Below are 23316 nucleotides of genomic sequence, written 5' to 3' on the forward strand. Positions count from 1 at the left end.
GGTTTTCTTGGCTGGTATTTTCAAAAACTAGGAACTCCATGCTCTGCCCTTAGGTGGGCAAGGGTAACAGACTTGAGCTCAGTTCTGAGGAAAGGAGACCCTGTGAAACATTCAATACTTGCTTTTCTTGTCTTTCTCTGACAATCTGGACCTTCTAAAGAGGACACAATACCTGTGGGGTTTTAACTTTGCTACCTTTGCTACCTTTGCTACCTTTGTTGCTGAAGCATTCAGATTGATTAAGGGAAGACTGAAGGACAAAAAGTCACTTGTTGCTGTCCTCATTCAGCTTACCAAGGTACTCCAAAGCATGGTGGATAATACTACAACCCATGCAAGACAACCCTTGTGGTTAGGGGTTTACTATGGCTACTGACTGTGTATCAAAAGGATTAATTGAAGGAAGGTGTTGGGGAGCTTTTCGGCATGTTGTGGAGGAGGAAAAGGACATTGCCCTTCTCTCTGAAAAGCAGTCTTTTCCCACAGGTAATACTGATCAAGGGGAGCACACTGATCCTGTGCTCTTCCCCTGAGCATCTCAAAGTGCTGTTACCCAACAAAAGCTCAGCATCTGTTTCAGATGCAGTAAACATAGGCACCCATGCAGAGAAACTGATATGGGATACACATTGCTCTGAATGTCAGGATCTATCTATCCTATAATAAAAGAGAGGCATTTGGAGGAAGTGTAAATACAGAATCTGATCCCTTTCCTATTTCCCCAGCTGCTCACACAGGTGAGGTATCTGGCACTTTACCAAGCCTTCAGTAATAAAGTTGTGCATTTTCAATGATCATCAAAGTGAGGTAGCACTTACCTCAAGCCTGTAAGAAGACAAATGTGGAAGATTAACCCTGAAGATGGCCATGGGGCTGTCCTTCAGAGCAGGCTCAGGCATTTCCCCAGGGTCTCTGAATGCAAATGTCTCCTAAAGAAGCAGCAAGCACCACAAGCTTCCCAAGCGAGATGCAAACACAAAGACTCCCAAAACTGAATGACTGCTTCTGCTGTCTGTGGAGATGCAGATATGTGAGCCGGGCTAGCCTGGATGCCCCTACTGGATCTGGCCTCCAGGAGTGAGCATGCAGAGCAGAAATGGGAGCCAGTGTTCATCTCCTCTAAATGGAAAAACTTTTGTTCCCTCTAAAGCTAATGGGAGACGGATGTCAACACAGAGGGCAATTCATCCCATCTTAAATTGGTTTTGAAGATATGGGATGGGTTGTCATCAAAAGACACACATTACTCTCTTCTTTCTCTACTAAAGATGCCTGAAGGGGTAGTAAAACCTCTTACTGTTGCATGAGATAAACTTGTAAAAGTAGGCTGAATGAAGTTGAAGGCAGTTGATGTGGGGAATACAAACCAACCAACCAGGACATAAACTCCTGCCTTAAATATCTTTTAGATGAGTTTCTCCAAAGCACATCTCATAAGTCATCTGTTGGGAGTTAGCAGGGTGGAAACTCCCTGTGGTAGAAACTTTTGAGCTAAGGTCAGTCGGGTTCACTCTTGCAGCGATTTCTATTCTGAACTATATTTGTAGTAGTATGGTATTTGTAGCAGTATGGTATTTGTTCTGCATGTCAGTCTCCAAAGGGTGGATGCTTAGTGCAACAACATTAATTGCAGGTTATCAGTCCTTTGCTCTACTTTCACTGAGAGTTTACTTTATCTGTGATGATGCAAAACATGGAGAGAAAATAGACATCCTTGATCCCACACCATCAAGTCTTGGCGGCTTTTATAGAGGCAGTACTGGAAGCTAAGATGAATTTCAACCTCGGTTAAGAAGCTGGCTCACTTATTTCAAAGCCTGCGCAACCCTAATTACACCTTCTAAATATATTCCAGAAGTACAGCTGGATTGTGGAGTGTGTGAGGGTGACTAAATCACATCATTTGTGGCCCATTATCTTTTCAAAAGCTTTTCATGTGGTATCATTGGGAAGTGGAGACTAATTGCGCTCCTTGCCTGTGCAATTTGGAGAGTTTGCTACTTCAGTCCCAACAAGAAAAATTAAAGTGTAAGAATCATTCATATCCATCTGTTGGTAGAATGAAAAGTCACCATTTCTTTGACGCCATTAAAAATGATTGAAACAATGAAGATAATATATATTTCACCAGAAAATAAGCTAAGCTCAGACAGAAAGTCTGACCATGAGTTTTGAAGCATGTTTGAAATTTGAGCCCAACTTTCCAAAATTCTTGAATCAGCAAAATACAAAGTGCGTGACTGCCTTCAGAACAGATTTCTTTTTGGTTTGAACAGCCTCTTTTATGACTTTTATTGGGCTGGTTAGAGGGGTCTGGGTGTTTGTGAGCTTCACTGAAGCTGCCACTGTTATTTAACCAGCCTGGTCTGCACCAGAGATGTGCCAAGAGTGAAAATGGGAAAGCTCTATGAAGTCTGAGCTCTGAAGGCTGAGCTGGTGCTCATCCACCTTTCTTTTTCCATGTAAGACCATTTAGTACATCATGAACTAAATGGATAAAAAAGTTGATCAAGATAGTAAAGACTAGAAAAAGGCATGTATCGTACTTTGCATTTGATATCTGAAAATGCTATTAGTTCAGGAGATTGATCAAGGAACATTTAAGCAATCCCTTCAAAGGATCACAAATTGATTAAGTCTAGAGGTATTCTGTTTGGATCTTCAAGTCTAGCAGAAGGCATGTCGAAGTCTTTCCAGGGATGAGCCCTGGCTGGATGCTGAGTTAGGACTAGGTCTTCAGGATGGATCAGACTGGAAGCTCATAAATGAATCAGGAATTTCAAATACACAAGCTACCATTTTGCATTATCTTTTACTTGCTGACCTTGCACGAAACTCTGTCTTTGTATGGAAAAGCCTTTTTGGAGGTTTCCTGTAGGGGTGCAGTTCCTGCCATTTGGACTGTAGAACACTACCTTGAGGCAACCTGGTTTGGTGCTAAAACATCACATCTCCCAAGCTTTGGGCTGCTGTTAGGCTGCACAATCCAGGCATGGTACTAGTTGCAGGCTGGTGAGCTGGATGGTCAAAAGGTTCCATGAACTACTGGAGATTTTCCACAGCCGTCCTGCTCCAAACCCACATAACTAAATGCACGTGACCACCCTCTCCCTTCACACAGATCCAAAAAAAAAAAAAAAAAAAAAAGGAAGAATCAGCTCATTTTTGGCTCTGACCTCTGCTGCTTGCCCTGCTCTTGCTTGTCCCCTGCCCTGCCCTTGCTCTCCCAGGGTCTGGCCAACATGAAGGCAACAAATGCCAAACTCTAATGAAAAAAATCTTTTCATTTTCTGATAAAAACAAGATTCCAAAGCACTGGAAATTTCACAGAAGTGTCTCTGCTCATGAGGACTCCAGGCTTTGAGAGCTTCTGATAATTCAATTAAGCTCCAACCATTTGAAAACCAATTTGAGCAGAATCCCGGTTCCTAGCTCTGCAGAGTTCACCAGTCACTATCTATTAGCCTCTGCTGCACTCTCACCTCTTGCACTCTTAACCTGCTTAAATTTGGGGGGGATAAAGTCTGGCACAGCTCCTGATCTGTTCCATGAAAAGTCTGGTTTGATTTGTTACACCTTTTAGAAATGTCACAAAATATTACAACTTCCAGACACCTGAGAGCGTGTGCCAAGCATTTGTCTGTCTAGGTAGAGTTCAAATTAAACCAATTCCCCCCAAATACTTGTGAACAGGTCAGGAAAGATAAAGCTCAGATGAAGCAGATAAAATTGATGTTCTGGCAGTCACAAGTGATTATATCAGAGCATTATACAGGTGACAGTTTTGCTACTTAAGCTTATCCTCTTATTCATTTTTTGTTTGACACAATTATTTGTCTATAGGGCTAGTGAATAATTCATTGCAAATAAACTGTGTTGCAAAGTGTTGCTTCTTATTTTTCCACTGCCCTAAGTTTGTATATTAGATTCATCAACTTGAGACTAGACTAACTTCATGAGAAAAGCTAAAACAACAGGAGCTCTTTGCTTCAAGGTCTCCCTTCTCTCTTGAGCAACTTTACACTCAATTATCTACTGCTCTTTTGTTATCCACAGTACCTGAGTAATTCTGCTGTCACCTTGGCAGTCTATCAGATAGGTACTGATGCTGACAAGGTAAGAGGCATGTCCAAAAAATGTCACTGAAACAAAAGTCTGCAGAACCTGCATGCCAGGTTAAGAGTTTGCAATCAAATAGCGTGAACTGGAAAGATCAACTTCCCCTGGAGCACTTGCTTAGTTGTGGTGTCAGGGTGAGCGCTGGCAGCATCACTCAGAGCTATGCACGAGAGGGTTTAACAAAATGAGGACCACGGCACTGCGAATGCCGTGAGCTCTGCCTTGTCCCACCCCGGTGCAACGCTCACTACAGCCCTTTGTGTGAGAGGTTTCCAACCACTCTGCTCTTAAATGCACACTGGAAAATGATTAATAACAAGCCAAGGGCTGAATTATGCTTTGTCCAGCAGGAAAAGAAAATCAATAACTCAGTAATAATTTGTGCAGTAGCAATACACACCCCAACTCTTTTGCTGGGCTTGCTCGAAGGCAATCTATTCTCTTGCCAAAAGCAAAGGTCGCCATAAGCTGCAGAACAGCGTGGGAAAACCTGCCTCAGACTTGGCCTGCAGAGCAGAGAGGCTGATTTTTTCTTCTTTTTTATTTTTTTTTTCAGCCCTGGGTTCTCTCTTCTCAAGAGAAATTTATTTATAGGAGGAATGACGTTTCCTGCTGCATTCTTAACGTGCTTGCAGCTTGGGATCAGAACATGGGAGCTTTGTCTTTCGCCATCTGTTTTTTATGGCAGTAAATATCCATTTACAGATTTATCTCTGCCCGATGTGTTATAAAGTCATGATATGAATGAGTGTTCGTGGATATCCATTCAGAGCAGACGTGTCAAAGGTAAATACCAGCCCCGGCTCCGTGTAGATTTGCACATGTGTATTGGACAGTGGAGTTCTGGCTTGGGGCTGTGGAGGCATTTTTAATCTTAGCTTACCTTCTTCAGGGGGCACAAGAAATAAAAAGAAATGATCGAGACTGAAATCCTGCTGAGCTGCAAGCATCCATCGATATAGCTGGGTACAGGGCCTCTGATTTATTATAGCTGAGAGCTGGGACTTAAAGCTGGGGTGCAAACTGCAAGACCTAATTTAAGATGGCTTTTCCAGCCATCTCACTTCCAGCTTGGTTTATTTCTTACAGCACTTCATTTAGCCTGGAGATGGCCTCCTTTTTTTACACAGCATCTGTAATACCATCCTTTGGGCCTCGAAGGCAGAAGAGAGGGCAGACTCGTTCTTTTTTTCTTTTTAATCCAAGAAAGCTGCATGCTTTCTCTAGGTTCTCTAACTTGAAAAACAATGCCTTGTGTTTATGGTGAGAGACATTCCCGTGGCTGGAAAATAGCCAGCGAGGTCTTGAGAGAGGGAGCAAGGATCTGCTCCTCCTTGCCAGTGCCTCGCAGGAGCGGACGGCGATCTCTGAATGGAGCTCGGCATTTGTTAGGCATTAGCGGGCCTCTATTCATCTTCCTCTCACACACATCCGCAGCACATGGATGTAATAAAGATAGCTCGCAGGCACAAACCGTCTCACATTAATAATGCAAACGGAGAAAGGACCAAGTACTTAACGTCTGCTGGTGGGGGAAGGAGAACCGGAGAGGGATGGCCTGGTGGGGAGTGCTCTGTGCTGAGGAATGGTGTGTGAGGGGTGGGATTCATATCAGATGGAGTGTCCCCTTCTGACCACGGTGTCCTTGCACGTGCTGACCAAAGGGGAGCTGGCTGGGGCTTAAGATGTTAACTCAGCCAGACACTGGTGGTCAGGAGACCACAGCATCCTCTGCAGAGCACTTTGCCTCTGCAGTGAGGTGCTGGCCAGGGTGGAGATGTCTCAAAGACATCCACATTGACATCAAATGTAGGGGATCAGTGCCTGGCAGCCCTACCTGGTGGGTAAATGACAGGGAAAGGGGGCACGATGCCATGCTTTCACCAAGTTGACCGCCACCTCCTACCTCATGGGCCGTTTGCCCCATGGGTCAGCCCTGTGACAAGGCAGAGAGAATAATGACAAGAAAAGAGGTTTAGAATCTAGAACTGGTTGCCTAGAACTGGACCTGAGAGCTGGTTGCTAAGATGATTGTACCAAATTCCCCAGCACAACTCACAGGAAGGCTCCAGTGTTTGCCTAACCAGAAGCTTAAACCACCCCAACCTTAGGTCAGAGAGTGGGAAGGAGAGAAATAAACTGTGGAGGCAAGCGAAAATAAAACAACACAAAGCCCTCTAAGAGTAGAGGGTCCCTGTGCTGTGGCCACGTGCCTCTGCTCACCCACCCACCATAATTCCTGCCCCTGTTGAAGGGCTTCCAGCCAGCTCGAAACCCCTGGGGATGACGCCAGGCAGCGTGCTGGCATCGATGGCACACTGCCCCTTGCCATCTGTGAAGCACAGTGAGGATGAGAGACTAGTGTTACACATCAGCTTTAGCTGTCCTGTGTATGAGCTATGACTTTTGCCCATGTTTTGGCACTTGTGATTAATAGCTCTCGCTTCCTATACCCACACCCCATTTCTTGTCACTTGTGATTAATATCTTTCACTTCCTATGCACATGTCTATATATCGATGCATCCACCCATCCCTCTCTATTTGTGTGTGTATTTTTTCCCAATTTTGGGTGTATGACTGCCTGTGATGCAAACCACCACTCTCTGCAGTCCGTTCTTGCCTCCTATATAACTAACTGACCTTCAGGATCATCAGGTCCAACCTCCAGCCTGACCTACCAAATCCCACCACTAAGTCATATCCTTTAGGGCCATGTCCACATGTCTCTTAAATACCTCCAGGGCTGGGGGCTCCACCACTTCCCTGGGCAGCCTGTTCCAATGCCACCCTCTCCATGAAGAAATCCTTCCGAATATCCAGTCTGAGCCTATCCTGGTGCAACCTGAGACTGATCTACATGAAAGCGTGCTCAGCCTCCAGCTTCTCAGCTTGCCCATGGTGCTGGTTTCCTTCCAGCCAGGGAGGAAGCATGCTAGAGACTGTTGACCCCAAAGCAGTGGAGAGCTTGCACCTCGTGGGAAGCCACCTTTGAAGAAGACAGCAGATGCTCCTGCTCCCCTTGCTTGCCAGAGCAACCACAAAGTCACCTCTGGTGATCTGGATGAACAAAATCACCTCTGTGGAGTGCCAATCCCTGTACTTTTGGGTATGGGGGACACAAATAAAACCCCTGCTCCCAAGGAAGGGTAAGGCTGCAGGACGGACAGCCTGCCCTGGCCCCTCTCAGGACCAGCATCTTTGAACCACAAAGCCCACGTTTGCCAGGAGGGACATTTCTGAAAGTGCTCCAGAGCAACAAACAACAACCAGACAATAGCAGACCAAAGCTGTGTGAATAATTGATTATTTTTGGTTTGCTTGACAGACTGGAAAGGCAAAGAAAATATGTTCCAGGTTGACACAAAGTGATTCTGCTTCCCCTTCTGCCAAATGCAGAAGGAAGAATAAAAGAGCGGCTTTGCATTTAACTGAAACAGTCTTTGACCTGCATTGAAATTTTGGGTATTTTTTCCGATCCCTTTAGAAGGAATCAAGACGTTGATCTGAACGAAATTACACCGCTGGAAAGAAAAAGTGAAAAAGAATTTGTTTTGCAGCGCCCCGGGCCATACTTTTGCTGAATGACGCATGCAACACACTCAAAGTAAACTCGCAGGTGGCTTTGGCTGCCACGAAACTGCTCCCCCGCAAGACAGGACTGCTTTGATTGAGGGTTCCCCTTGGCTCTGCCTGCAGCAGCTTGGAGCTGCTCTGTCCTTGCAGGACTCCTGCAGGTGCCACCAGCCAGGGACCAGAGGGTCCAGCACCCTCATCCAGCCCTTTCCCTCGTGCTTGTTCCCTCCAGCCCAGCACCATTTTGGTGATATCATTGGTGATACGAAGTGGGGATATTGCTGGTGACAAGCAGAGGGGTGTGCAAGGTGTGCCTGTCCCCCTGCCAGCCCCCCTGGAGGCAGCGTGCAAAGCAAGGGCAGCCCCAAGAGCTGGGTTGGTGCCAGCCTTGACTCTCCCATACTACGGAGATGCTTTTGGGAAATTAATGACGTAATTATGACGCTTAGCCCTGCTTATTAATTGGGAGTGCCTCCTTGAGCCTGGGTGACAGCCAACACCACCCTCTGCAGCTCCTGAGCTTTTGGATGCTGCCGTGCCATGCTGAGGGAATGGTGTTCCCCAGAAGACATCCCCTGGGGAGCACCCCCACCAGGCACCGCCTGGGACCCACTGCTGTCCCCAAAACAGCAAGAAAGTGACAGCATTGCTTGGCTGAGCAGGGACTGCCAGCCCCACGGTGTCATGCTGGTTGGAACTGATTAGGGTAACACAGCATGCACCACATAGCCCATACTGCGCTGTCACCCCTCCTTGTTATACATCTCTGCTGGGACAGACCCTGGTGGGCATCTGCATCCCCGTTCATGTACACAGAGCCCTTCTGCATCACCCCGAGCTTCCCAGTGCTATTTGTTAGCTGACATTGTCATTTGCTCCTCACTGCTCCTGGCGGTGGCTGCCATGCGCCATCACCCTGCCTCAACAGGTACTGGTTCTCAGCAACCACCTTCTGAGCACTGATTGCCTCCAGACATCATCACGGAGCCTCTGACCAGCTGTAACGACTGCATGCTATCACATCATTCCTGCTGGCACCCATTAATGCCTTAAATTATCACCCAGCACCAGTACTAATTCCCCTACATCCCCATACGCGTCCCACCAGCAGCAATTTCTGTGCGCCGTGGCACAACCCCTATTAGCTCTGTCTGTTAACGGGGCAGGCAATTGCTATCAAATGGCACCCTCCTCCTTCTCTGGGCATGCATTCAGTACAAAGAAATCGCGGCTTACCCTCTCCACACTGCGTCTCCTCAGTGATCCATAGGGTATTTTGAATAAAAGTCTTCGGGTCCTACCCGGAGTCACGGCTGTCTGCACTACCATAGTGCGGAGCTAAACTCGTGTGTGTGTGTGTCTGTGCGTGTGTAAGAGAGAGGGAGTTCACAGCACACACACACACACACACACACACAGGCTTCCTTTGAAATAACTTACAGTCTCATCGAGATTTCCCAACTATCAAATAGCTGAGTGGGTTTTCACATCAGACCGTATGAGTCAAGATGTGGCTTGTTTGAAAGAAGGAGGGGGGGGAGAGAGGGAAAAAAGAAAAAAAAAAAAAAAGGAAAACCCAAGCCTTGTAACCTTAACAACATGTTTCAAGCAGCGTATCTTTAGCTCCCTTCTGTTTCTCAGTGTAGTTTGCTCAGCAGGATCGCTGTGCCACAGAGGTGGAAGAATTAAGCTTCTGGGGAGAATGTTCCAAAAATGTCAAGCTTGCTTCTCGTTGCTCCAGATGGTAACCAGGTCAGTTGTCTAATCAAAGCTCTATCAGACTTATTATACATTTTGTCATGTGACTGCAGACCCCTCTGGTTTGCTGTACAGTCGATCACATGTTCACCTCAAAAAGAATATCTGGTGTATCACCATCTGGTGCAGAGATTAATGATAAATCCTATGTTTGGATATTCCTCTCTCCTAGACGCTGGAGAGCACATGCACAGAGCAGTTGGGCTCTAACAGAGCCCTTGGGCTGCTCAGTTAGACACAGGCACTCACGGGTTAAGGCTCCACGCTGTGCACGGTGCAGCACAGCACATGCAGAAGTGCAAAGAGCACACATTGCACCGATTTTCACTCTGTGCACATCTATACGTCCGTGAGAGCCTGCTCAGTGCTGCCTACAACTCCTGTGTGTACCCACAGAAATTAGGGTTGTCTGTAACAGAGTCAGTCTCACCACCTAATTCTTTTTTTCTCTTCAAACACCCCATTACAGAATAGCAGACAATGACATTTTCTTTCTATGGAAGAGAAGTTCAAGGCTATTTTGGCACTTTAAGTTGCACACAGGTGTTTGGTACACAGGCAGCTCCTTTCCCTTCCCACAGACTTTGTGCAACACCAGGACCCCAAAAGCAACCCCAAAGCAGCCAGGTATGATTTTACATGTTGGTAAAAAGTGTGTTTTGGATGTTGTGTTCATTTTCATGCACACTGCAGGTACTGATCCAGATTTTTAGCGACACATTTTAAAGTGACTGTGGGCAGAGCAGGAGCTTCCCAATCCACCAGCTCCATAGTGCTGCTCTGAGCTTACTTAGTAAAACGGAAAAGATGTTGGCCCACTCTCCTTCCCTTCGAGCTGTCTAGCTGGGAGACCAAATTCTGCTGAGCTATGGAGCCAATCCCTTCCTCCGTGCATTGTTCTCATTTTAATGCAAAACTAAAAATACTTTGTTTTGATCGAAGTCCAAGAGGCAGGATGAAGGTGTTAGGGACATGACATTAAAGCAACTGTTTAGAATGGAGAAGAGAAGCTCTGTATCTGCTCAGCATATGTACATGCATTAAAACCAGGCAAAGAAAAAACCCAGCGGCTTGATGTGGGAAACTCTAAATATTAAAACAATCGGCCTTTGTTCATAATTAGTTCCATATGGCTCTTGCCAAAGAGAGTGAGAGGGACAGGAAAAGATGGAAATATCTTAAGCATGCCTGACTTATACAGAACCTTTATGTGGAATAGGTGCAGAGTAACACTCTTTGTTTCTTGCAGTATTTTTAATGGTTGTTAACTCCCCTGCTATCTCACAGGATGCCTGCCTGTTTATTTAAGACCCAGGTACCTGTTTATTTAAGACCCAAGTACCTGTTTATTGAATAACCATGTATATGTTTATTGAATAACCGGGTACCTGGCATCTCCCAGCTGCCCATGGAGAAGCCTCACTTGCACCAGCAGAGCCACTGGGGACCTACTGGTGGAGACAGGGCGATCTGCTTTACTGGGAGCTCTACCTGGACAAAAACTGAGTCAAGCCTGAGGCAGGACCTCAGTGGTGAGGTTTTCCAGTGGGAGCAGGGCAGCAGAGATCTCCCTGCTGCCCCAGTCTGAAGCCCTTGGCTGAGGGAACTCCTACTCACACCAGACCCATTCCCCAGAAGCTCTGGTATGCCTGCAAGCCGGGTCTCCTGCAGGTCCACTTCTTAAACCAGCCTTGTAGGTAGATCTTTATCCACTAGGGGGGATAAGGATCCATAGCATGCGTCTCCAGCAGGGTCTCTGAGCAATCAGTCCTGGGGACCAGGAGCAGGCAACCTCATGGTACCAGCGTGAAGCACCACATGGACTTTTCCTCCTTAAGGGAGAGGGGAGCTTTAGTTCAGTCTTTTGCACAGTCCACAAGTTCTTTGTGCAGGTTTTTAGGTCTCGTAAATGAAATGCAGATCTGCATATTGCTTAAGGCAGCTGAATAGCAATACAAATATTCTTTGCAGGAAGCCTCTGGTGCATGTGAGAAGTAGAAGGAATCTATCCATATGTATGGTACGGGAGCCAGTTCCAACAGGATCTCTGCTTACCGTGGGCCTGACTCCCCCTTTACTGGCTGTGCTGCACCCCAGACACAACCCTACAAGTATTCTCCACAGAACCACATAAAACTGGAGGTCTGGACCCATTATGACACCTTTTTTCTACATTTTTCTGTCTCATTCCTCACTTCTCAGTTGGTATGAACTTGGATGCAGGAAGCCAAACCAGAATCATGAGGACTGTGGAAATCATCTGGAAGCATGGATTTTGGTGTTATTTTTAGAGTTGTTCAAGACACATTGGTAGGCAGGTGTATAGGTCTGTTAGGATTAGTTTGGGAGATTACCTAGAGGACAGAGAACATAAAGCAGTCTCTGAAGACTGTGTTTCATGGGAATACAGCACAGGTGGAAAATAATCTTATTGAGGTCTGTGTCTTAATCTTGTTCTCCTTAGAGCCACAAAACCTAATGGCTCTCCCTGGGCTCCTCGCAGTCCCTGTTGCTGTTAGGATGTAATTATTTTTCTCCGAGCTTTTCAGATCCAAGTGCCAGAGCGGTGTGTGGGAGCAGAGGCAGGTTAAGATGACCAAACACCGCTGAGGCTGCATTCATCTGCGTGTTCTGCAGAGACCACCTCCAGCTGACCGGGATAGTAGGAAAGGAAAGCCAAACCATTGCAAGGGAACGTCCTGGCCTCACCACCACAGCCCCTCAACAGAGGCACGCTATATTTACTAACTGCTGAAAGACGAAACTCTTTAAAGCAGGGGATGCTTTTCAGTGCTAATTGCAGGCTGCCAGGAGCGGCGGTTTGTGGTAACGATGCATCAGAGGAGAGTACATTCCAATAGACTGCTATTTAGACTAGATTTTTTTTTTTTTTTTTGGTCTTTAATGAAAAGGAAAGAAGACTCATTTCAATCAGTGTCTGCTGGGGGAGATCAGTGAATGGAAATCGGTGACAGCCGCGGCACAGATTGAGGTGCAGCGTGCTGGATCTATCACATCTGTCAATCAGACACCGCTTTGCGAATCTGAGAAGTCACTCAGTATAGAAACACCCCGTTCAGTGCTGTACTCCATGAAGACACGAGTACAGCAACAGAACAAGGGAACAATGGTAGCTGCGGCTTCTGACAGCGCTTTCCATCCTGGATGATAGCTATGGTTTCTATCAATAGCAAGGCCAAATTCTTCCCTGGAGTCCCGATAGGGAAACCTCTTGTATTGAGCTCTGCAGCAGCTCTTATTCATTTTGTTGGAATTTCTTACTTCCCGCTGTAAGCAACCCTCCTGAGATGATTTGTTGGGCACAGCGGAGCGATAGGAAGGCAATGAGAAAGGGAGATACTCTGGGGCTACGCTCCCTGCGGTGACAGGTTTTATTGCACCCAGAACCAGGCTGTAAGGCAAACTGCCACTTTGGGAGAGAAAGATAAGCACTGGTTGTCGTTACAAATCCAGCTTGTATTAAAGTTTTTTTAAAAAAAGCAATTTTCCAGTCTTACACAGTGTTTTAGAGAGAAATATTGTGATCACTCTAGCCTAGGGAGCAATGTGAGAAAACACGCCTGGTGGTGCTCCCCTCCTGTATGAGCCTTCTCCATCACAGCTGGGAATGAAAACCAGCAGCCTGCTGGGGACAGGGGTCTGCTTGTGGTCCCCAGCCACAGAGGTTTCCTCCAGTCACCTCTGGACTCAGAGAAGTTCATACCTGATGTGGGTTGACATAGGTTAACCCAACATGTAACGTTAGATGTTTCTAAATTTCCACATTCATCGGTATTTCACCAGAAATATCCACATGTGGTATGAACACAGGACCCCAGGAGTAATAACTTTTGGGAACTCATTGATCCCGTGTCCTTGAGAAAATGGGTTTGGTTGACAAATCAGAGGTTTTTCTGACACACTGAAGTGTCAGAAAGCAAAACGTCATCTCCAAACAGAGCATTGTGTGCAAACCTGCTTCTGCTCTTGGAAGAAGCTGAGTGGGGTATGACCTCTGGGGAAAGTCCTAGGGCAGATGTAGACACTCCAGAAGGATGTCTTAAGGAAAGGGGGCGCTGAAATCTGCACCCTTCCCCTTCCCCTGCTGCTCTGGGAGCAGCCTTGGTCCCTCTTATCCCCCCCCCACTCACCGCCCCATGCACAGACCTTGTGTAGGGGAAAGTGGCCCCAGCCTCCATGCACCCAGATGTATGGGCTGCAGGCAAACCCCGGCCAGAAGACAAGCAGCAGACAGCAAGCGGGGCCTCTGCTGGATGGAAGGACATTTCCCTTGTGTTTTGGTGTGCCGGCAGGTCCGCTCTTTTCCCACACCACTCAGAGGGGCAGTAATTAATTAGGGAGGGAGCTCGCCTGACCCCACTACCCCGGAGATACGCCCCTGTAAACATCACCAAGGGATCGGAGGGGCCGCCGCTGACTTCCAGGGCTTGTGTAAACAACAGAGGAGATATTTGGCAGTGACCCGACATTCCCACATCGTGGATGTGCAACAGAGGCTGGATGCAATGCACAGGATAGCAGTCGTGCACTCAGCTGGGACTTTGAAATATTTCTGTCAGGGATCTGCTCTAAAGACTTTGCACATCCCAGAGACTACAGGGGAACATGCAGATGCTTGGTGCATCTCAGCACCAAGTCCTAAAATGCTAGTGGGTTATTAAACGTAGTGTTCAGCAATCTGCTGATTTTATTCAGTTCCTGGAGAAATTGGGGTTTGCGCAGCACAGCATGGGAGGTACTCAGCCTGGAGCTAGATGCAAGTCTTAAACAGGACCCGTGGCATATGGACTGTGTCAAACACGGGGAAGATAAATGCCTCTTTGTGCTGTGCGATTTTCTTTTTCTTTTCAAACTTCGTTCTTGCTATATCACTTTGATTAATTGTAATATATTGCAGGGAAGTGCTTGTGAAGTAAGGAGAGCATTGGTGCCCCCAGAGAAAAGCATGTGGACAGCAGAGAGGCCATCACATCCCTAAAGAAAGGAGGAAAGTGGAAGACTCCTGGGTGACTTTAGGAGTTTTTTTTAAGCTTTATCAGAACTGGTAAGCAGCCTTTCAGGCAAATTTTGTTTGTAGCTGAGATCTTGCAGGCATGGAGTAAAGACAGTTTTCTCTGCGTGAGGAGAACACTTTGTTTGCACAAAGCTGAAGGAGGAACTGATAACACTGGCAAAATATAAAAAGAATTGGTCATATTCTGTGCTTTGTAGATTTATATGGACAGATGAAGAACTGTGAAAAGTTTGTCTGGCTCTCTGGTCTGGTCCTGGAGTCTCTCCCTCTAACTCTTTTTGTTTTAGCTTTTCTATGCCTTCCAGTGGTAACAGCACCCTACCTCAGTTGTAAGGGACACCTGGAGTGGCATTTACCTCCTCTAGATTTGGCTGCCTTCATCTGAGCTTGTTGTCTGCACTCCTCTTGTCATCAGTGAGGAGAAATGGGCACTAGCAAGGCTTAAGGAATCATGCCTACTTCAGCTGCCTGCATGAGTGGGGTATAGATGATAAGTAAAAGTCTCACTGATTACAGAGTAAGTTTGGTAGCTGGCCACGCTTGATCTGTGTCTCCCAGCTATCAGAAGTTCTGCTGTATTTAATTTCCTTGCCTTTCCTATCCTTGCTGGCATTGACAAACCTTGACTCCCAGCCCTTCATTCTCACCATCTTCTTTCTGTGCGTTGTTCAGTGCAGGCAAGCAAGCCTGGGCTGCCCCACAAAGCTCTTCTGTTCCTCAGAGGGTTTCTGAGGGCCAGCATCATGACCTGACTCAAGTGAGGGTGAGGCTAGGAGTTTTCTGCAGTTGACGGCACTGTTCACAGGGCTGCAGCACAACACTGCGGCTTTTCTTCTGCTCCAGAGCTCTTCGTGGCAGCTGTGCCTCGTAACTCACATCCCTGGACCGTGTTCAAAAAATCACTTTGCAGATTCATAAAGGAATATCTACAGTGGGTTGCTGAGTCCAAAGACACCATTTCTAGGTCAGGAAGCCCCTGAATGCGCACAACTGGTGGTTGGATGATGACTGTGGAGCCTATGGCTACGTGCTGGCCCTGCTCTTACATTCATCTGTGGGCACCTGATGTTGGCTGCTGCCCACGACACAATGCTGGACTAGATTTATTGGAGAGACTTGGTATGATCATTTTAATACGCTCATGTTCAGAAGTGTCTCTCTGAACAAATCCTCATGAACATTTTCCTAAGGGGAACCTTTTAATGTCACGATATTGCTGAACAAACTCTACTTTCAATACAGGTCAAGAGACTGGCAAAATTCAGGCTTTTCATCTCCTGCAAACCAGATGCTGAGGATAAATTGGAGGATGCTGTAGTTGCCAGAGAGAAATGCCCATTACATTGCAGAGGGTGAGGTTAGCACACATGTTTGCTTTATGCATGATTTGTGCCTGCTCCAAGTACAAACTTGCTGCTTGCTCTTTGATTAGCAAGTCCTAGCAGCCTAGCAAAGCCACACAATTTATTAGTGTGATGGAGGTTAATGAATCACTTCACAAATTAATAATGTCTTATTATTGCATTGGTTATTAAGAACAATGTAGCACAGATGCTGGGAGATGATAGTAAATTCAGGAACATTTCTTTGGTTACAACAGGGAGGACGAATGCTGTGTGCAGGGTGCACTTGGTGGCTGAAGCAACCACCTTTTTACACCCTTTACCCCAAATTGCCCATACTGACTATGAGAATGACTCTTGTTTACCAGTGTTGATGATGTGAGAAAATATCAAGTTTAATGGTGTAACCACCACAAGAATGGACAAAGAATAACACCTCCCTATGCCAGAGATGCTCGGACTAGATGCAAAGGCACACACTTTGTCCTTGGCACCGGAGATGTGCACCCCAGACCTGGTCAGTTTGGATTATTCTGCAGTTGTGGTGAAGTGTTACAGTTGGAAGGGAACAAACCACCAGAACGGGATTATCAAAGTCAGATTTCTACTCCCTTTTTTAACGTGGGACAGGGGAGAAAGTTGCTGATTATCTTTCTTTTTATCCTTCTTTCTGGTTCCCTGTCTGTAAAGTGATGAGGAAAAGAGTTGGATCTTATCAAAACTGGTTTTTGTTGCAACTTCTGTGTTGTTACTAAATGCCACGTCACTTAAACGTCCCTCCCTTGGCAGTTCAGTGGCTGTAATACATGGGCCTGATTAGTGGACACTCCAAATCCTTGCTGGGATGTGGTGGCTTTGTCTGTCTTGTGGTGACATCCCCATTGCCAAGGTGTGCCACGGAGCCTTGCCTCCTCTTAGCACTACTCTTGTCAAGGGAGCTGACCCTCATTTTGGACTCTTCAGGGTTCGGGTTTGATGCCTGCTCCTTCAAACAAACGACTTAAGATCTGGCTGGAGACAGGAGTTTGAATCAGAGCTCAGTTCCCATTCACAACTATCTGTCAGAAGAATGAGCCAAACTACTTGAAGCATTCCAGGTATTTTCCTCTGACTTCCTCTGACTAAATTATGAGATTAGAAACAGATATTAAGCTTCATATCTTTGTTATTTTGTTGGAAGGGAGAAGAACAGCTGTTTCCCAGGGTGATGGAGGAGGCTGGAGCATCACTAATCAGTTGTTTTCTTCCAGCCCTGGTGGCTACATCCACCCAGAGCAAGGCGACCTCAGCCCTGCCACATGCCAGGAAGCCCTCATGAATGTTATTTTCATGAGGTAGCCTCCTATATATTCATTCTATATCTATACGGAGATATATGTATATGTGGATTATATACATGTAACCTGTGGATTGTGGTGAGAGGAAGGCTGAGTGGCTGGTTGGCTGTGGGAATAGGTAGCTACAGGAATATGGATGGAGAGGATGGTGGATTTGGCAGGCTTGGTTGTGTTTGCATGGTATCTAAGACCCCATAAACCATTGGAAACACATTGCCCATTGTTTCCCAGATTTTATTTGGAGTGAGCTAAGGATACAGTGCCCATGGTTGAAAGACTTCATCTAAGACTCACCGGGGTCACCCACTACATCTCTGTCATGCCTGCCTTCAGAAATCAGTCTCCTTTTTCATGCCAACTGGTGTTTGAGTACTTCAGGCTCACTTTTCTACCAGGATTACTATACATTTGCCTGTTTGAGCATCTCTTTCTTCCAAGCTTAAAGCTATGCCCATAATGCAAGGAAAAGCAGAGAATCATAGAACCATTTAGGTTGGAAAAGGCCTCTAAGATTGTTGACTTACCATAGCCAAGCTTACCGCTAAACCATGTCCCTAAGTACCACATCTACATGTCTTTTGAACACCTCCAGGGATGGTGACTCAACCACTTCCCTGGGCAGCCTGTTCCAATGCCTCACAACCCTTTCAGTGAAGATTTTTTTTTTCCTAATATCCAAATTAAACCTCCTCTGGTGCATCTTGAGGCCATTTTCTCTTGTTCTATCGCTTGTTGCTTGGGAGAAGAGATTGCTGCTTTGCTACAACCTCACCTGAGGTCTCCATTCACAGATCACACGGCAATAATTAGCCAGTCTGGGGGTGAGAAGGGTTTAGCTCACGGACAACTTTTGCAAGCAGTGAAATAAGCAGTCGGAGCCCCTATTTCTTACCCAGATCCCTTTTCTCCTTAGCACACCCGAGGGACCTGCGGAGCTTGTCCCCACACCACCTCTTTGCTTTGGCCCCGGCTCCTTGGCTGGGTTTGTGGAGGCAGCCAAGTCCAAGCAGCTCGGTGGCAGCCCGCCGGTGATGACAGCTAATTAAGAAATGTCATGTCAGAGGCTTCCCTTTTATCTCATCTCGTAGAGGCCAGCAAAGCTCTCCGACACCCTTTATTAATGGAGGAAAGGAAGTGTCAGTGCAGCAACAGCTGCCTTCCTGATAGCGGGCTGACAGCGCGGCGAGTACACCATGTCCTGGAAGGAAGCAGCAGCTCATGCCATCGGGATGCAAATCCCAGGGGAAACGTTAAACGTATCTGCTGCCAAAGCTTGCCATCCTTACTCTGAAACTCTGATGAATTCACTCCAGGTGAGTTCTTGCAGGAGCACTTAGCTAAAAACCTTGTGCAGAATAAAACTGCCCAAACCCTGTAGCATTTCTTCAGTCTGTGTTCTTGCTGAAGCCAAATCACATCAAGGTGGGTTAGTCTGAGCTGAGCTAGGGCTCGGCTTCTTTAGAAACCAGTGGTTGCTTCTCTTTTATTGTCTGCTGTAGCCTTTCTTTCTACACTGTGATAAAATGAGCTTGGTACAAGCTGTTAAAGCAGGCTTTGTCAATGGTCACTGGCCCTGTGGTGCAATGATCATTAAAACTAATTTTCTTCAAAGGATAAAAAAAAAAAAGGAAGACAAGACAAGGCTTCACAGACCACAGTTTCCCAGTTTCATAAGTAATTGCTTGGTTCAGAGCAATGGAGGGCACCGGAGAATTGGAAGAGGAACATTACGGTGATAGATCGCTCCACTCTGTCAGCAATAAAGCTCACATGGACAAAGATGCACGGTGTGGAGCAGCCTTTGAGATCATGCCCAGGAGGCTCCTGTCACCTGGCAGTCCACCTGCCTGCAGCTGGTCTGGCCCCATGCTCCTAACCCAGGTATTAGCCTTGCTGGTGGTAGCAAGGTGCTTGGTAATGGATCAGTGACCTCTGATGAACTGGGTGACTGGAATGAGCTATCATAGTCACAGCTTTATGTTTTGCCCTTCCTTCACACTGAATTTCATATTTTCTGTTCTCTACCCAGTTGTAGATATTGTTTTTAGCATCACTCAGTGGACAGGGGGTTTAAGATCAGACACAGCCACAAGGCAAAGCAATGCATGAGTAAAGCCTGAAGGTCGTGCCTGATCGTGCCAGGCAGAATGAATCCCCATTTGCAATATTTGGTCTCAGTTATCCAAAATTCTTCCTGCTTTAGCTCCTGAGTAATTTTTAGAAGAACCCAGGCAGTGGAAAACATGATTGCTCCTCAGGGAAAACTTATTTTCTTGATTTGCCTACAGGCTAGATTAGATTCACAGCCCTGATACCCAAAGCAAGCCATGAAGTCTGGATGTGCTACCACTGCTAAGTCGTAAAGTCTCAGCCTCTGTAGGGGGACAAGTGGGGGTAAAGAAGCACAGAGCTGACACTACTGCACTGTGTCCCTGCACAATGCTGCTCTGACACACACCCCAGCTCTTCCAGAGCCAGCTGGGGGCTCCGACGTGGCGCAGCATGGCACCACACGACACATGGCACAATGTCCCTTCGTCACTGTCTCAGCTGTTACAGCAGTGTCCCAGCTGGGGATGTGTCTTTGGGTTTCTGGAGTTCCATATTTAAATATTGCATATTTAGTTCAAAACACAACCTGAGAAGAGATCCATTGGTTTCATGGACTGAAGCCACCTGGAGAATTTAGCCCATACTTTACTTTGGTCTTCTGTATCCTCATTACAAAAAAAAAACAAGCAAGCAAAGAAAAAGAGTAAAAAAAAAAAAAACAAAAAACAAAAAAAACAAAAACAAAAACAAACAAAACATGAGGAAGACATTTGGGTGGAAATAAGATGTGGACATAAGAATGGCCAAAACCTAGACCCAGCTCCAAAACTCTGTGGATGATGGGACACGAAGGAAAAACTCCCTTTGAGGGAGTTTTTCAACAACTCCTATAGGGTTGGGTGGCTCCCAGCAGAGCAGGAGGCTTTTCTTGCCCTTCAAACACAACCACACACATGGAGCATTGCAGCTTTGGCTCTCACTGGCCTCAATTAATTCAGTCATCCTCAGGTTCCCAGATCTTGGCAGTCTCTCGGATCCTACCCGGCAATAAAATGCCTTTAAGCACCCACTGTTCAATGGCACCTGCCCCATAGAGGACAGGGCTCTCACTCTTCCAAGCTTCAAAAACTCAGCTTGACGAAGTGATGCCAAGTGACAAATAGAACAAGAGGCATCGTGGTGCCAAGCTCATTCTACAGAAACTGCAATAGTCCAAAGAAAGCATCATCCCCTCTCCACACAGAGAATCTTTCACAGTGTGCTGCTGTCACAAGATGTGAACATTAAATCTTTGCCTGCCACGGGGATTTACACTCTTAGGAATTTTCTCTAGCATGCATGGTACCCTTTGATGGGGAAAATGGTAAAAAGGCTTTAAATTGATTCATATCTTATAGCCCAAGGAATATTTTAGTGTTTCATACCCTACAGAGAGGCTTAGACAGGGCAGCCCCAGGTGTTTTCCTCTGCCCCCATCTCAGCAACCTGTGGGACAGGGGACAGGGCACTCCCAAAGGACTGTGGGGAGATGTCAGCACAGAGGGGCTTGAATCCCTTTCTCCCCCAGCACAGATGGGCACTTTAGTAGCTGGACCACAGGCTGTAAAGCTGGCAGGCTCTCCTGTTTTTTGCTTTTGTGGTTGATGCCTAAGATTCCTTATCAGTAGACCCTGAAATCTGAGGCATTTCATTTAAAAGATGCCAAAATGAACTCTTTTGAAAATTCAGAATGCCATTGCCTTCTTTTTTTTTTTAATAACTTGAATTTACAAAGTGTCCAGATTACCTTGGCATGACTTTTTTGAAGGAGATAAAGGACCTGACAACCCCTCATCATTGTTTCCCCCCCACAACCCCTCCAAAAACTTCCAAAACTTAGCTGACTCTGGCTATGGCAAACACCACCAAGCTGTGTTTGAAAAATTGGGAATCTCTTTTGAAATGTTTCAGTATTTTTAAGAAACTTTTAAAAAGAGATTATAGAGACAGATTCTTATCTCAGATGTGCAGAAGAAAGTCATACATCGCTTCACTGAGCTTTAATGATTTCTAGGAAGCAATTTTAGATTAACAGCAGTTTAAAGTGTGTGGCATACCCAGGAGGAATAAACTTGATTTTAATGAAAAGACTTACGCTTGTTCCTTCATCTCTTTCAAAACTAACCCAAAACTATAACCAGAAAAAGAATTTAATAACTATTAAAAAACTAAAGCCAAAGATACTTGATGCCAAGCTGTCCATAGGTTAAAGTTCTGTCAGTGCACTTCTTTTACAGAGACCTTCTTCAAACTGTTCTGACCAGATCTCTCCTCCTTTTTATGTGCTTCATCAATGTTGTCAATGATGCACAAAACCAATGCAAAATGCATCCTGCCCTGGAGTCACACTGCTCCAGTTTTACATATTACCCCTTGTGGTAGACCCTTTAGCTGTACCACAGCACACTGCTGGTGTGGGACGCACGGTTTATCAGGAAACATGAAGGAACGAAGCCAATGCAACACTTGGACACACCATTAAATTTGTATGCTGCCTTCTGGATTGCTAGCATCCCGCTTTAAATAGGAAATTGTAGCTTACTTACGAACACATCCATTAGTAGGTGCTCCAGCGTCACTTCAATATCCTCTAATTTAGCTGCTAAAGTCATTGTGAAGTCAAACGTTCGCTCCGGCCAGAGAAGAGCCCTCAGGAGTCCCAATCCAAGCTGCCCGTGGCCAAAGCTAACTCTTAAGCTGCAGCAAATGAGTTTTCTCACAGATAAAGAAAATCCGAGAAATCAAAACACAGCATCTGAGTGCAGCTGATGCTGGACTCCGTGCCGGCTGCCAGTCCTACTCGCGGGACCGAGGCTTATTCCATGTGTGCGAAATGGGAGCAGAAGCTGCAGCGTGCGTGCTGCTTCCCCTTCAGAGCTTCACAGTCAGAAACATGGAGTTATATCTGGGAAACCACAACAGAGGGAGGGAGAGACGCACACAGAGGGAGAGCGAGGGGAGGAATGGAATAAACCGCCTTTGACTATGACTGATATTTATAGGACTACTTGTTTTTGACTCCAGTCCATTTCTCTGTTCATTTCTGACCTTTCACAAATGGCTCAACACACTGGAGCGTATTGTAGGACGGGGGCAGCAGGTCCCACAGAAGTTGGCTGTGACCAGCGCTGGGCCAATTCACACAAGCTCCCCATCAATAGCTCTTTGTCAGCGCCTATCAGGCTCTGCGCTGTAGCTAGTGACAGAGGGGAGCACAGACGTGTAAAAAACAAGGAAACAAAAGTTGTTTGGATGCTAATTTTTTCCTAAGAGTATTAATAGATCCCCTTACCAGCTCCCCAAGGCATCAGACTACAGTAAGTGCTGTGGTGACGGCTGGGGTTACGTACAAAGGGGAATAACCTCACATAATCCTACAGGGTCGGGCTCTGCAAACTCCCTGGCACCCCCCATCCGAAATGTCCTCCAAACCTCACCGCATCCCCATGCAGGATGCAGAGCACTTCTCGGGGTCAGAGCGTTCCTCTTACTGTATTTGTGGGAAGTTTAAGGCGTGATCCTGAGTTCTTGGTCCTCCTCCACACATCTGCTCCTGCTTAAGTCAATGGAGAAGAGGTGACACCGCTGCTTACTTAGCACTTCTCGTCTCTACCTCTCACAGCGCCTCATGGAGCAGAAAGGTGCTGGTGGACCTGGTCCAACCAAAGCTAAACCCAATGGGAACACTTCAAGGATTTTGGTTAATGCTGGCTGGGAACCGAATAGAAAGGAAACTGAGGCACAAAAAGGATAAATACTGAAAGTCTTGGTATGGCAAGGAGTGGTGCTGAAATCTCCTGGGTCCCAGGCAGGGCCAAATTCACCAAACTGCCCTCCACGGTGTCCACATTCCTCTGCCAAAGTCTTTTATATTTGTTTAGTAAGTACACACAGAGTCTGAAATCTCAGAGTGAAATCTTGCACGTGATGTATTCCAGACACCAGGAAAAAAAAAAAAAAGGAAAAAAAAAAACAAAACAAAACAGAGAAGGCTGCCCTACAGGTTTCAGAAATTGAAGATCAGTATTATTTATAAAGGTGTGAGATGGATAGAGTTG

At 46.3% G+C, this 23316-nt stretch overlaps 1 protein-coding gene across 6 annotated transcripts in view; it reads right to left on the minus strand.

The window, feature by feature from the left end:
* Positions 1 to 23316, minus strand: part of FRMD4A (FERM domain containing 4A) — a 348357-nt gene that overhangs the window by 175471 nt on the left and 149570 nt on the right. The window contains exon 1 of one of the 6 annotated variants that reach the window (XM_072024467.1): positions 21805 to 22182. The exons of 3 other annotated variants lie outside the window; for them this stretch is intronic. In XM_072024467.1, the coding sequence (XP_071880568.1) occupies positions 21805 to 21870 (66 nt within the window). In that variant the 5' untranslated portion in view covers positions 21871 to 22182. Of the gene's footprint in view, positions 1 to 8930; positions 9084 to 21804; positions 22183 to 23316 lie in introns of those variants that run through there. 2 more of the 6 variants (XM_072024505.1, XM_072024429.1) reach the window with 2 other exon arrangements.

The sequence above is a fragment of the Anas platyrhynchos genome, chromosome 1 (assembly GCF_047663525.1).
Source record: "Anas platyrhynchos isolate ZD024472 breed Pekin duck chromosome 1, IASCAAS_PekinDuck_T2T, whole genome shotgun sequence".
Taxonomy (NCBI): Eukaryota; Metazoa; Chordata; class Aves; order Anseriformes; family Anatidae; genus Anas; species Anas platyrhynchos.